The sequence below is a fragment of the Pseudopipra pipra genome, chromosome W, assembly GCF_036250125.1.
Source record: "Pseudopipra pipra isolate bDixPip1 chromosome W, bDixPip1.hap1, whole genome shotgun sequence".
NCBI lineage: Eukaryota > Metazoa > Chordata > Aves > Passeriformes > Pipridae > Pseudopipra > Pseudopipra pipra.
Window position 1 is genome coordinate 9,914,638 of NC_087580.1, and position 12,861 is coordinate 9,927,498.

The 12,861-nt window shown below is 61.5% G+C and overlaps 3 protein-coding genes across 11 annotated transcripts in view; 1 reads left to right on the forward strand and 2 right to left on the reverse strand.

The window, feature by feature from the left end:
* Positions 1-12,861, reverse strand: part of LOC135406023 (neurofilament medium polypeptide-like) — a 187,087-nt gene that overhangs the window by 109,005 nt on the left and 65,221 nt on the right. The window lies entirely within an intron of this gene.
* LOC135406006 (HAUS augmin-like complex subunit 5) overlaps positions 1-12,861 on the reverse strand; it is a 35,907-nt gene that overhangs the window by 15,519 nt on the left and 7,527 nt on the right. The window contains exons 13-17 of one of the 3 annotated variants that reach the window (XM_064640521.1): positions 12,290-12,434; positions 10,895-10,975; positions 10,162-10,335; positions 9,383-9,612; positions 8,619-8,809 (exon numbers count right to left, since the gene is read on the reverse strand). In XM_064640521.1, coding sequence (XP_064496591.1) covers positions 8,662-8,809; positions 9,383-9,612; positions 10,162-10,335; positions 10,895-10,975; positions 12,290-12,434 — 778 coding nt within the window. In that variant the 3' untranslated portion in view covers positions 8,619-8,661. Of the gene's footprint in view, positions 1-7,998; positions 8,810-9,382; positions 9,613-10,161; positions 10,336-10,894; positions 10,976-12,289; positions 12,435-12,861 lie in introns of those variants that run through there. The other 2 variants (XM_064640520.1, XM_064640519.1) reach the window with 2 other exon arrangements.
* The window catches only part of LOC135406053 (TYRO protein tyrosine kinase-binding protein-like), a 47,324-nt gene continuing 34,487 nt past the window's right edge, over positions 25-12,861 (forward strand). The window contains exons 1-4 of one of the 7 annotated variants that reach the window (XM_064640602.1): positions 25-476; positions 1,256-1,339; positions 2,129-2,236; positions 2,627-3,140. In XM_064640602.1, coding sequence (XP_064496672.1) covers positions 263-476; positions 1,256-1,339; positions 2,129-2,236; positions 2,627-2,718 — 498 coding nt within the window. In that variant the 5' untranslated portion in view covers positions 25-262 and the 3' untranslated portion in view covers positions 2,719-3,140. Of the gene's footprint in view, positions 477-1,255; positions 1,340-2,128; positions 2,237-2,277; positions 2,293-2,626; positions 3,141-3,787; positions 6,583-12,861 lie in introns of those variants that run through there. The other 6 variants (XM_064640605.1, XM_064640599.1, XM_064640606.1 and 3 more) reach the window with 6 other exon arrangements.

Sequence of the window (12,861 nt, forward strand, 5' to 3'; positions counted from 1 at the left end):
TCCACGCGCGACTTCCGGGTGTAACCACGCCGCGACCCACTTCCGGGTCAGCGTGTCCAATCAGAGCGAAAAGGGGCGTGACCCGAGGGTCGTTAAGGTCCCGCCCACGGCGGAAATTTAAAGGGACTGCAGCCCCGAATTCGGGGCGGGGCTTAAACGGGAGGCGGAGCTTGTGGAAGGGCGGGCCTTGACGGAAAAAGGCGCGGTTTGACGGAAAGGAGCGTGGTTTGGTGGAAAGGGGCGTGGTTTGGTGGAAAAGGGCATGTCTTTAAGCAGGACCTACCCAAAACAGGGTGTTTTTTGGGGTGTCACGAGGCTCCAGGGAGGGTTGGGGGGGGTCAAAGGGCCGCCCAATCAGCTGCCAAGCCCGCGGTGGGTGTGTCCCCCTCAGACTCCTCCCTCTGACGCCCCTCCCCCGTCTCCAGTCGCCGCCATGGGCCCCCCCAGGACCCTCAGCCTCGTCCTCCTCCTGCTCGGTGAGGCCCCTTCTCCACCCCGGGGGGACCCCCCCGCCCCTCCCCCACCCCTCTGGACCCCCTCTGCCCCTCCACAACCCCGCGAGAACCCCCCCTGCCCCTCCCCCACCCCGCGGCCCAAAAGGGGAAGTGGAAGGACAGGGGGGTGGGGGAGGGGAATGGGGGAGGGGTGAGAGGGTCCAACCCTCCCCCAATCCCAGGGGACACCCTTGAGGCCCCTCCCCAACCCCGAGGGGACCCTCCCCAGCTTTTAGGGGGCCCCTGACCCTCCCCCACCCCTGCGATGTCCCTCCCCAGCCTCTCCCCCATCCCAAAGGAGACCCATCCAGCCCCTCCCCCACCCTCCTCTGCCCCTCCCCTCCCCCATTCCTGCCCCTCCCCCAACTCCATGGGCTCTCCCGGCCTCTCCCCCACTGCTTCTGACCCTTCCCCACCCCAAGGAAGACCCATCCCGCCCCTCCCCCACCCTTGGTGACCCTCCCCAGCCCCTCCCCCACCCTAAGGGAAGCCACCCAGTCCCTCCCCCACCCTTGGTGACCCTCCCCAGCCCCTCCCCCACCCTAAGGGATGCCACCCAGTCCCTCCCCCACCCTTGGTGCCCTCCCCAGCCCCTCCCCCACCCCAAGGGAGACCCATCCTGCCCCTTCCCCACCCTTGGTGACCCTCGCTAGCCCCTCTCCCACCCCAAGGGATGCCACCCAGCCCCTCCCCCTCCCTCTTGTGGGGTGGGGGAGGGGCTCATTTGGGTCCCTCCCCCTCCCCCCCTTTTCCCCCTGCAGGGGCAGCGATGGCCGAGAAAGGTGGAGGGGCCCCTCCCCCACCCGGGGGCACCGGGAGGGAGGGGCCTGGGGGGGTCATTGGAGGTCATTTGGGGGGTCATGAGGGTCATTTGGGGGGGTCCCAGGGGTCATGAGGGTCAACTGGGGGACATTTGGGGTCAGGGGGGTCATTTGGGGGGGCCCAGGGGTCATGGAGGTCAACTGGGTATCATTTGGGGTCAGGGGGATCCGGGGGGTTGTTTGGGGCGTCCCAGGGGTCATGGGGGTCAGTTGGGGGTCATTTGGGGTCAGGGGGGCTGGGGGGAGTCTGGGCGTTTCCTGGGGGATCATGGGGGGTCACAGGGAATAACTGGGGGTCATTTGGGGTCAGGGGGGTTGGCGGCATCTGGGGGGACATTTGGGGTCATTGATGGTCATTTGGGGTCGGGGGGTCAGGGAGGATCATTGGGGGTCAGGGGGGTCAGGGGGGTTGGGGGGGTCTGGGGAGTCATTTGGGATCATTGAGGGTCATTTGGAGTCAGGGGGCTTAGGGGGTCCCTGGGAGCTCATGAGGGGTCACAGGGGTCATGAGGGGTCAGGGGGGCTGGAGGGTCACCAGGGGTCATTTGGGGTCAGGGGGTCATTTGGGGGGGCCCTGGGGTGTCCAAGGGGGGTCTCACGGGTTGGGGGGTCACTGGGAGGGTCATGGAGGGTCCCGGGGGTTGGGGTTCACTGGGAGGGTCATGGGGGGGGCCCGGGGGTTGGGGGTCACTGTGGGGTCATGGGGATCAGGGGGTCACTGTGGGGGTCATAGAGAATCCCAGATGTCGAGGGGTCGCTGGGGGGTCATGGGGGTGCCGGGAGTGACTGTGCCCCCCTCCCCTCCCCCCCCAGAGTGCTCGGGGTGGGGGGCGGGGCCGGTGGCCGCGCTCATCCTCACCGACGTCGCCCTCAGCCTGGCGCTGGCCGGGGCCGCCTTCTGGGCCGGGGGGAGGGGCAGAGGTGAGGGGGAGGGGCCTCATGGGGTAGCGGCCAAAGTTGGTGGGGGAGGGGCAGAGGTGAGGGGGAGGGTTTTATGGGTAAAGGGGGAGGGGCGACGGGAGGGGTTTTCTGGGCAGGGAAGGGGCAGACCGGAGGGAGAGAGGCCGTATGGGTGGGGGAGAGGCAGAGCAAGGAAGTGGGTGGGGCAGAACCTAGGGGGCGTGGCAGGGGCACGTCCTGGCGCGATGGGCGTGTCCCCACGCGAGGGGCGGGGTCCGGTAGGGCGTCGGCAAAGTGGGGCGTGACCAACAGAGAAAGGATAGGGCGGGGCTTTTATCCGGGGGGGCGTGTCCCGGGTGGGGTTCGCGGCGGGCGTGTCCCGCTCTGACCCCGCCCCCGCCCTTCCCTCAGCCCCGCCCAGGCCCCACCCCCCTGAGCAGGACTCCGCCTACCAGGAGCTTCAGGGCGCTCGCGCGGACCTTTACAGCGAGCTCAAGCGCTGAGCCACGCCCCCTCCCCGCCCACTTCGCCAATAAACCGCTCCTTTTGCCCGTTTTGCTCCGATTTGGCCCCCCAAAAAATATAATTCTTCTTTTTTTTCCCACTTCCGGGTTCGAGTCGTTGGCGGAAAGGCGCTGTCGGGTGACGTCATCCCGGCGCGCCGAAAGCGGGGGGCGCGGGGCGGGCGGAAGTTCCCCCAGCGCTTCCCCGGCCATGATGGCGGCGGGGGTGGCTTCTCCCGCGGCCGCTCCGGGAGGCGCCGCCCGGGAGGTCTCGCAGGGCCCTCGGCTGGCCCGGCCGTGCCCGCGGGGACCGGCGCCGGTGCCGCGGGGGCGGCGGGAGCCGCTCCCGGCGCGGGGGGAGGCGGAGCGGCGGCAAAGAGCGGCGAGGAGCGGCTGAAGGAGATGGAGGCCGAGATGGCGCTGTGAGGAGCGGGGGGAAGGGGCGGTACTTTGTGGCCATGGCAACGAGGGCGGGGCCGGAGGGCTGCGGGGAGGGGAGGAGTGCCATGGGAACGGGGGGCGGGGCTTGGGTGGGTGGTGGTGGTGGGCGGGGGGAGGCCTGAGGGTGGTCATGGCAACAGGGGAGGGGCTTTGAGGTAGTAGGTGGAGCCTGAGGGTGGCCATGACAACGGGGGAGGGGCTTGGGGTGGTGGGTGGAGCCTGAGGGTGGCCATGGCAACTGAGGTGGGATTGCTCTGGTGGGTGGGGCTTAGAGGTGGGAGGGGCTTTGGGGTGTTAATGATTGTGGGTGGGGCTTAGAGGTTAATTACAGTGGTGGGCGGGGCTTGGAGGTTAATGACAATAGTGGGTGGGACTTGGGGCAGTGGGCGGAGTTTGGGTTCCTATGGCAACAGGGGCGGGGTCTAATAGGTTGGGGTGGGCGGGGCTTAGGTTCCTCATGGCCATATCAGCAGGGCCAAGGGTGTGATGAGGGGAGTGTTACTGGGAGGGCCCTGAGTGTTACTGGGAGCACTGGGTGGGTGCTGGGGGGTCACTGGGGTGTTACTGGGAGCACTGGGAGGGTCACTGGTGTCACTGGGGGGGTGTCACCGGTGCCTCTCCCCCCCAGGTTCGAGCTGGAGGTTTTGGGGGCTCCAGGCCCTGCCCCCTGGGACCTGCTGGCCCCACCCCCCATCCTGCAGCCAATCATCGCCACCAACACCTACCAGCAGATGACCTTTGACCCCCCGAAAATGATCCCGACCCCCCGAATGTCCTCCCAATGTCCCCACAATGTCCCCCCAATGTCCCCAATGTCCCCCAATGTCCCCACAATCTCCCCCAATGTCCCCCCAGTGTCCCCCAATGTCCCCCCAATGTCCCCAATGTCCCCCAATGCCCCCCCCAATGTCCCCAATGTCCCCAATGTCCCCCCAATGTCCCCCCAATGTCCCCCCAATGTCCCCAATGTCCCCAATGTCCCCAATGTCCCCAATGTCCCCCCAGTTGGAAATGTTTGCCATCATCCAAACACAGGTACAACTCACAGCTGTCCCTCCTCACGTCCCTCGCAGGTCAGCAGCGACATCCTTGGAGGAGCCTCAGGATTGCTCCCTGCAGTGATCCCTGCTCCACCCTTGGAATACAGAGCAAAATCCCAGGAATGCTCCGTGCCTGCAGCTCTCCTGCTCTGGGCTGTGCCTCCTCCACACAGCTTCTCCTGGGAAGTTCTCTGCAGCCCAGCACAGGAGGATCCAGCTCTGCTCGCGGCCCTCTGCTCCTGGAGTCGTCGAGAAGCAGCTGCAACAATTCCCCGAGTCCCATTCCCGCCTTTTGGGACGTTTCCTTGGAGCTCCCTTTGTTCTGTGACGTTCCAGAGCGAGGCTATAGGGATTTGTCTCAGTTTGAAGAAACTGGAATGTTTGTTAAAGAGGATGAGTTATGAGATGGACCAAACTCTCTCTCTCTCAGCAATTGTAAATTCAAAACTTAAGGGGGCTTTAATCGAGGAAGTGTGGAAGAAAAGAAGAAATAACAACCCTTTCTTATTCGTGGCCGGGCTTCACCAGCGAAGATTTGGGAAGGGCTCTACCCACATTTATTACAGGCACGTTGGTGGCTAAAGAGGCCAATGCGAGATAGACACGTCCGGTTGCAAAAGGCACACCAGAAAGACTCCTTAGGTGGTAAATTCTGCAAGGCACGATTCTTTCGTTGTCTTTTCTCCTCAGGGGTGATGCTGCATGTGCTCTCAAAGGCATCAGCAGTGTTATAGATGGGGTGTTTCCAGACCTCCTGGTTGGAGGCCAGAGCAGACCAGTTATGATGATCAATGTGGCCAAGGCTGAGATGTTGTTTCAGGCAGTCCTTGTATCTCCTCTTCGGGGCTCCTCTCTTGCGGCAGCCGGTGGGCAAGTTCCCCATAAAGCAGGACCTTCGGGAGGCGGTGGTTGGTCCTTCATCCTGGAGACGTGCCCTGCCCAGCTCAGCTGTGTTCTCAGCAACATGGCCTCAATGCTTGTGCCTGCTGCCTGTTCTAGAACAGACGTATTGGTCACATCATCTGACCAGGGATGTTTAGGATTGTGCAGAGACAGCGTTGATGGAAGCGTTCGAGGAGCCGCAGGTGGTGGCGGTGGATGACCCACGATTCAGATCCGTAGAAGAGAGTAGACAGCACTATGGCTCTGTAAACACTGATCTTGGTGCTTTTCTTCAGGTGTTTATTTCGCCAATCTCTTTGATGGAGCCTTCCAAAAGCTCTCGATGCCTTTGCTAACCTGTTGTCTGTCTCTCCGTCAATCTCACCGTCCGAGGAGATGAGGCCCCCCAGGTAATTAAACTGCTGGACTGATTTGAGCTCTGATTGGCCAATGGTGATGTGGGGTGATGGAAGCCTTCCTGAGGTGCAGGTTGATAGAGAACTTGTGTCTTCTTCAAGCTGATGCCCAGCCCAAAGAGCTCAGCAGCCTCAGCACAGCAGGATGTTAAACGCTGCAGAGCTGCCACTGTGTGAGCCACGAGGGCGGCGGCTGTCAGCGTAAAGCAGCTCCCGGACAAGATGGTTTAAGGTCTTGGTGTGGGCCTTCAGTTGCCTTAGGTTGAAAAGGCTTCCATGGGTACGATATGGGATGTAGATCCCACCTTCTTCATCAAGGTCTGCCGTGGCCCTTTGGAGCATCCTGCTAGAAAAGATTGTGAACAGGGTTGGTGCAAGAACACTGCCTTGTTTCACACCATGGGATATTAGAAAGGGCTCAGAGAGTGCATTGCCATATCTGACTTGGCCGTGCTGATCCTCATGGAGCGAGATGATCATTTTAAGGAACTTGGGGGGACAACCTAAACATTCCAAAATCTGCCACAGACCTTTCCTGCTCACAGGATGGAAAGCCTTGGTGAGCTCAACAAAGGTTCCAGAGAGACCTTTGTTCTGTTCCCTGCACTTCTCTTGCAGTTGTCTGAGAACAAACCCCATGTCTGTGGTCCCCCTGTTGGCTCTGAAACCACCTTGGACAGGCCTCTTTGGACACCTGGCCTCAAATTCTACAGCAGGTTTTATGCTACGGATGGCAAGCAGTGAACTGATATTTGCTGGAAAAGGACCGAATAATCTTTTCCCAAAGACAGATTCTCTTTTGTCACTGATCTTCTTGCTTATTCCAAGAAAGACTGCACCACCTAAGCTACCAAGAGAAGCCATGAATCACAGAATCCTAGCAAAAATCAAGAACTAACAGTAAAGAACAGGGATGGTTTGGTTTAGTGCTGAATGCCATGGGTATAAACGGCAGGTCTGAGATAAAGAAGCTTTTTTCCAGTTTAGCCTCCTCACCCCCTGTCCTATTGTGACAGGCCCTACTGAACCCTTTGCCCACATGTTTCTAGAAGCTGCCTTGAAGTCCTGGAAGGCCTCAAGGAGGTCTCCCCACAGCCTTTTCTTCTGCAGGCTGAAGAGCCCCCACTCTCTCAGCCTGTCTCCATGTGAGAGGTGCTGCAGCCCTGGGATCCCCTTGCTGGCCTCCTCTGGAAGTGCCCCAAGAGATCCGTGTCTTTGCTGTGCTGAGGAGCCCATGGAGCTGCAGGAGATGCCAGGGCTGGCAGGGGAATCCCCCCAAGCCATTGCCATTGCGGGCGGGTGCGTTGCAGACAGCCAGAGGAGCCCAGAGCTGGAGGCAGCACTGCAGGGGGGTCTCAGCTGAGCAGAGCAGAGGGGCAGAACCCCCCTCCCCTGCTGCCCACGCTGTGGGATGAGCCCAGGACACGGGGGGTTGTGGGCTGTGAGCTCCCACTGCTGGCTCCCATCCTGCTTTTCATCCTCCACTGTCCCCATGGCCTTGGATGCAGGGCTGCTCTCCATCCCTTCAGCCCGAGCCTGGCCCTTGAGATCTGGGGGCATTTGACACCCGCTGGCTCCTTTGATCCCCAAAAATTGGGGTCCCGGGGGGATTTTGGGGGTTATTGAGGGAATTTTGGGGTCCCTGGAGGGGAATTTTGGGGTCCCTGGGGGATTTTGGGGTCCCTGGGGGGGAATTTTGGGGTCCTTGGGGGGATTTTGGGGTCCTTGGGGGGAATTTTGGGGTCCTTGGGGGGATTTTTGGGTCTCAAAAGGGGGATTTTGGGGTCCCTGGGGGGATTTTGGGGGTTATTGAGGGAATTTTGGAGTCCCTGGAGGGATTTTGGGGTCCCGGAGGGGGATTTTGAGGGTCCCTGGAGGGGAATATTGGGGTCCTTGGGGGGATTTTGGGGTTTCTGGGGAGAAGTTTGGGGGTTATTGGGGGAATTTTGGGGTCCCTGGGGAGGATTTTGGGGGTTATTGAGAGAATTTTGGGGTCCCTGGAGGGATTTTGGGGGTCCCGGGGGGAATTTGGGGTCCTTGGGGGCGAATTTGGGGTTCCTGGAGGGGATTTTGGGGTCCTTGGGAGGGATTTTGGAGTCCCTGGGGGGGATTTTGGAGTCCCTGGAGGGATTTTAGGGGTGCGGGGGGAATTCCGGGGGTCCCTGGGGGGAATTTTGGGGTCCTTGGGGACACTCGGGGGGGACCACCAAAAATGGGAGAGGTCATCCAAAGACCCGCAAAATTGAGGGGGGGGGGGTCACCCAAAAACACCCCAAAATGGGGGAGGGGACAAATGGGGGGAGGGGCACAAAAGGACCCCAAAATGGGGGGGGTCACCCAAAGACCCCCAAAAATGGGGATGGGGGGCACCCAAGGACCCCCAAATATTGAAGGGGGGGCACCCAGAACCCCCCCTCCCCCAAATCCTTTCTCTCCCTTCCCCCACCCCAAAATTCCAGGAATTTGGGGGCCCTTCCCCCTCCCCCTCCCCAAATTCCGGCTCTGGTCCCGCCCCCCCCGTTAATTGCTGAGCAAAGGAACGGGCGGGGCTGGGGCACTGGGGCCCCAAAAATAGGACCCCCCTGCCCCCAAACCCCCCCGGATCCCTCGGACCCCCCCCAAAATTTGGGCCCCCCCGGATCTCTGGGACCCCCCCAGACACCCCGGGGACCCCCCAAAATCTGCCCCTCCCCGTACCCCGTTACCTGGGTAGACCTGATGTCCCAAACACACCTGAGACCCCCCCAAAAAACTCACCTGGGCCCCCCCCAGCACCCACAGGTGACCCCCCCAGACACCCCCAAATACCTGAGACCCCCCCCAACATTTGGGACCCCCTTGGATCTCTGGGACCCCCTTCCCACACCCTGAGGAGGGTCTTGGAATATTTGGGGGGGTCTTTGGGGGGTGATTTTGTGTCCCTGGGGGGGAATTTGGGGGTCCCGGGGGGGATTTGAGAGTTACTGGGAGCGCTGGGGGGCACAGGGGGGTTACTGGGAGCACTGGGAGGTTACTGGGAGCACTGGGGGGAACTGGGAGGGACTGGGGACACTTTGGGTCTCTCCTCAAGCCCTGCCCCGACCACACCCCATCAGGCCACGCCCCATCAGGCCACACCCCCTCATCTGCAACACCTTTATTGACAACCAGAACCTTCTCCCCCCTCATGGGCGGGGCTCCGCTGGCTCCTCCTCTTCTTCTGGTGTGGGCGTGGCCAAGGCCAGCACCGCCCCCCTCCAGCGCTCCAGCCAATGGGAGAACGGGATGCGGCCGGGGGGCGTGGCCTGGATGTGCTGGGCGGGGAGGTCCCACCTGGAGGGCGTGGCTTAGCCAGGAGGAGGCGTGGCCAAGCCAGGAAAAAGCCACACCTCCTCTAAACCAGCCACACCTCCCAATGAAGCCACACCCCTCCAAAATTAAACCACGCCCTAAAAGCCACACCCTGCAAGTTGAAGCCACGCCCCTCCCAATTCAGCTACGCCCACTTTGATGAAACCACACCCACTTAAAAATGAAACTACACCTCCACTGAGACCACAACCACAATCAAGCCACACCCCCTCCCAAATCAAGACACACCCATCATGAGGCCACACCCCCTCAGAAATAAGCCCCACCCCTCATCAATTAACCCACACCCACTCTAGTTAAACCACACCCCCTCCCCACCAAGCCACACCCCTTCCCAATTAAACCACCCTAATCGAGCTGCCCCTTAATTAGGCCACACCCCTTCCTATTAAGCCACAACCCTAAAGGTGAAGCCACACCCCCTAATTAAGCCACACCCCCACTAATTAAAGCCATGCCTCCAAACATCACACATAATCAAGCCACACCCCCTCCCAGTGATGCCCCGCCCCCGGGGGTCATGTCCCGGCTCACCATTGGCTGACGGTGTCCAGGAGGCGGGGCCAGCCCTCGAGACACTCCTGGCACTTGTCGCTGACCAATCGCAGCCTCTGCAGCAGCTCAGGGGTGGGGCCCAGGAAGGGGCGTGGCCTGATGGGACACACCTCCTTTGCAGGAGGAGGCCCCTCCCCCTTTTTGGGAAGCCCCGCCCTCCGGAGTTCGTGGCGGAGCTCGGCCACGCGGTGCAGCAGGAGGGGGAAGGGCTTGGGGAGGGAGGGGGAGGGACGAGGTCAGGCCACACCCACACCAGAGCCACACCCACATCCACAAAGCTCCTCCCCTCAGTCTCAAAATCACATGGCCCCGCCCACTTTTGACACCTCCCCCAACTCCTGAGGCCCCTCTCCCACCATTCCACCCCCTCCCCCACCATTCCAGCCCCTTCCCCAGACCCTAAGCCCGTCCCCCTAAAGCCTTTTTTTGTCCCTTTGGCTCCACCCCCTTTAGCCCCTCCCTCACCCCTGGTTGCCCCTCCCCCAGCCCTCCAATCCCTCCTCTTTTAAGCCCCTCCCCCATTTGGCCCCTCCCCCATCCCACCCATCCCTCCCCTTTTAAGCTCCTCCCTCAAACCCTTATTTGGCCCCTCCCCCACCCCTCGAGCCCCTCCCCCATCCCTCCATCTGGCCCCTCTCCCCACACTTAAGCCCCTCCTCCTTTATTCAATCCCCTCCCCCACCCCCCCTTGGCCCCTCCTCCATTTAAGCCCCTTCCCTTTCAAGCCCCTCCCCCTTTCCCCAAAGCCCCTCCCCCACCTGCTCGGGGCCCAATCCCAGGCTCCGCCTCAGAGAGTCGAGGGGGGAGGGGCCCGGGTGGGGGAGGGGCTCTCCCAGTGCTCCCAGTGCTCCCAGTGCGAGGCGCCGGCGACACCCCTCCCTCTCCAGCAGGGGAGGGGCCGAGCTGGGCCCCGCCCCCGCTGCCGAACGGACCTGCCAATCACAGCGCGGGGGCGGGGTCAGGGACTGCGGGGGGAGGGAACTGGTCCAGACTGGTTTGGACTGGTCTGTACTGGTTTGTAGTGGTCCATACTGGTCTGTACTGGTCTATACTAGTTCATACTGGTTTATACCGATCCATACCAGTCTGTACTCGTCTATACTGGTTCATACTGGTCTGTACTGGTCTATATTACCCCATACCACCCCATACTGGTCTGTACTGGTCTATATTGCCTCATACCACCTCATACTGGTCCATACTGGTCTGTACTGGTCTATATTGCCCCACACCGCCCCACACCAGTCCGTACTGGTCCGTACTGTTCTATATTGCCCCACACCGCCCCACACCAGCTCATACTGGCCCATACTGGTCCATACTGGTCTGTACTGGTCTATATTGCCCCACACCGCCCCACACCAGTCCGTACTGGTCCGTACTGGTCTATATTGCCCCACACCGCCCCACACCAGTTCATACTGGTCCATACTGGTCCGTACTGGTCTATATTGCCCCACACCAGTCCATACTGGTCCATACTGGTCTCACCTGGCCCTGCAGGATCCGCAGCAGCGCTTGGCGCCCCCTGGTGGCGGCGCTGAGGAGCCGCAGCCGCCGCTGCCGCTGGAGCTGCGGGGGAGGGGCGGGGTTGGGACCCCCCCAAAAACACCCCGGGACCCCCAAAATATCACCTGAGACCCCCTAAACACAGGCAGGACCCCCAAAATACCCCCAGGACCCCCAAAAACCAACCTGAGAGCCCCAAAAACCACCCGAGAGCCCCAAAAACCTAACCTGGGACCCACAAAAACCCAACCTGGGACCCACAAAAATCACTCTGGGAACCCCAAAAACCAACCTGGGACCCACAAAAATCACTCTGGGAACCCCAAAAACAATCCCAGGACCCCCAAAACACCCCCAGGATCTCCCAAAACCACCCTGAGAACCCCAAAAAACAACCTGGGACCCCCCAAAAACACCCCTGGGACCCTCAAAACCACCTGGGACCCCCAAAAACCACTCTAGGACCTCCAAAATCCACCCTGGGACCCCCAAAAACCAACCTGGGACCCCCAAAATCCACCCTGGGAACCCCAATAACCGCTCTGGGACCCCGAAAATCCACCTGGGAAACCCAAAATCCACCCTGGGACCCCGAAAATCCCACCTGGGACCCCCAAAACCCACCCTGGGACCCTCAAAATCCACCCTGGGAAACCTAAAAACAATCCCAGGACCCCAAAAACCCACCTGGGACCCCCCAAAATACCCCTGGGACACCCAAAACCCACCCTGGGACACCCAAAATCCACCCCTGGGACCCCCAAATCACCCCCAAATTTCCCTCAGGACCCCCCCAAATTCCCCCCAGGACCTCCCAAGACCCCCCTCAAATTCCCCCAGGACCCTCTAAATCCCCCCTAACTTCCCCAAGATCTCCCAGATCCCCCCTAACTTCCCCCAGGACCCCCCAAATCCTCCCTAAACCCCCCCAATCTCCCCCAGGAGCCCCCAAATCCCCCTCAAATCCCCCCCGGACCCCCTAAACTACTCCAGGACCCTCCAAATTCCCCCCAGGACCTCCCAAATCCCCCTCAAGTCCCCCTAAACCCCCTCAGATCCCCCCAAACCCCCCAAATCCTCCCTAACCCCCCCCGCTCCCCCCAAATTCTCCCTAACCCCCCCCAAATCCCCCCAAATCCTCCCAGGACCCTCCAAATCCCTCCCAAATTTCCCCTAAACTCCCCCAGGATCCCGTAAACTCCCCCAGGTCCCCCCAAATCCCCCTCAACGTGGCCCAAATCCTCCCTAAACTCCCCCATTACCCCTCAAATTCCCCTCAGGACCCCCCAAATCTCCCCTAAACCCCCTCAAATCCCCCCAAAATTCCCCAACCCCCCCAAAATTCCCCAGCCCCCCCCAAATCCCCCCCAGACTCACCACTCTGCGCCTCCCCCGCCGCAGGCGCTGCCGGAGCACCCCCAGGGGAGGGGTTTGGGGGTCCCCCAGACCCCCCCTCAGCTCCTGCACCCTCCGAGTCAGGGACCCCCGGACCCCCCCCAGATACGCCCGGGTCAGGGCCAGCCTGGGGGGGAGGGGGGACCCAAAGTTAGGGGGGATCTGGGGGCCCTTGGGGGGCTGGGAGGGTCTGGGAGGGATCTGGGGGGTCCTGGGGTGGTTTGAGGAAATTTGGGGGGTCCTGGGGGGTTTAGGGCAGATTTTGGGGGGTCTGGGAGGGTTTGGGGGGGACTTGGGGGGGTTTGGGGGGTCCAAGGGGCAATTTGAGGGTCCCGGGGGGGGGTTGGGGGGTTCCAGAGTGGATCTGGGGGTCCCAGAGTGGATTTTGGGGTCCCAGGGTGGATTCTGGGGGTCCCAGAGTGGATTTTGGGGTCCCAGAGTGGATTTTGCGTTCCCAGTGAGGGATTTTGGGGTCCCAGGGTGGATTTTGGGTTCCCAGTGGGGGATTGTGGGGTCCCAGGGTGGATTTTGGGGGTCCCAGGGAGGTTTTGGGT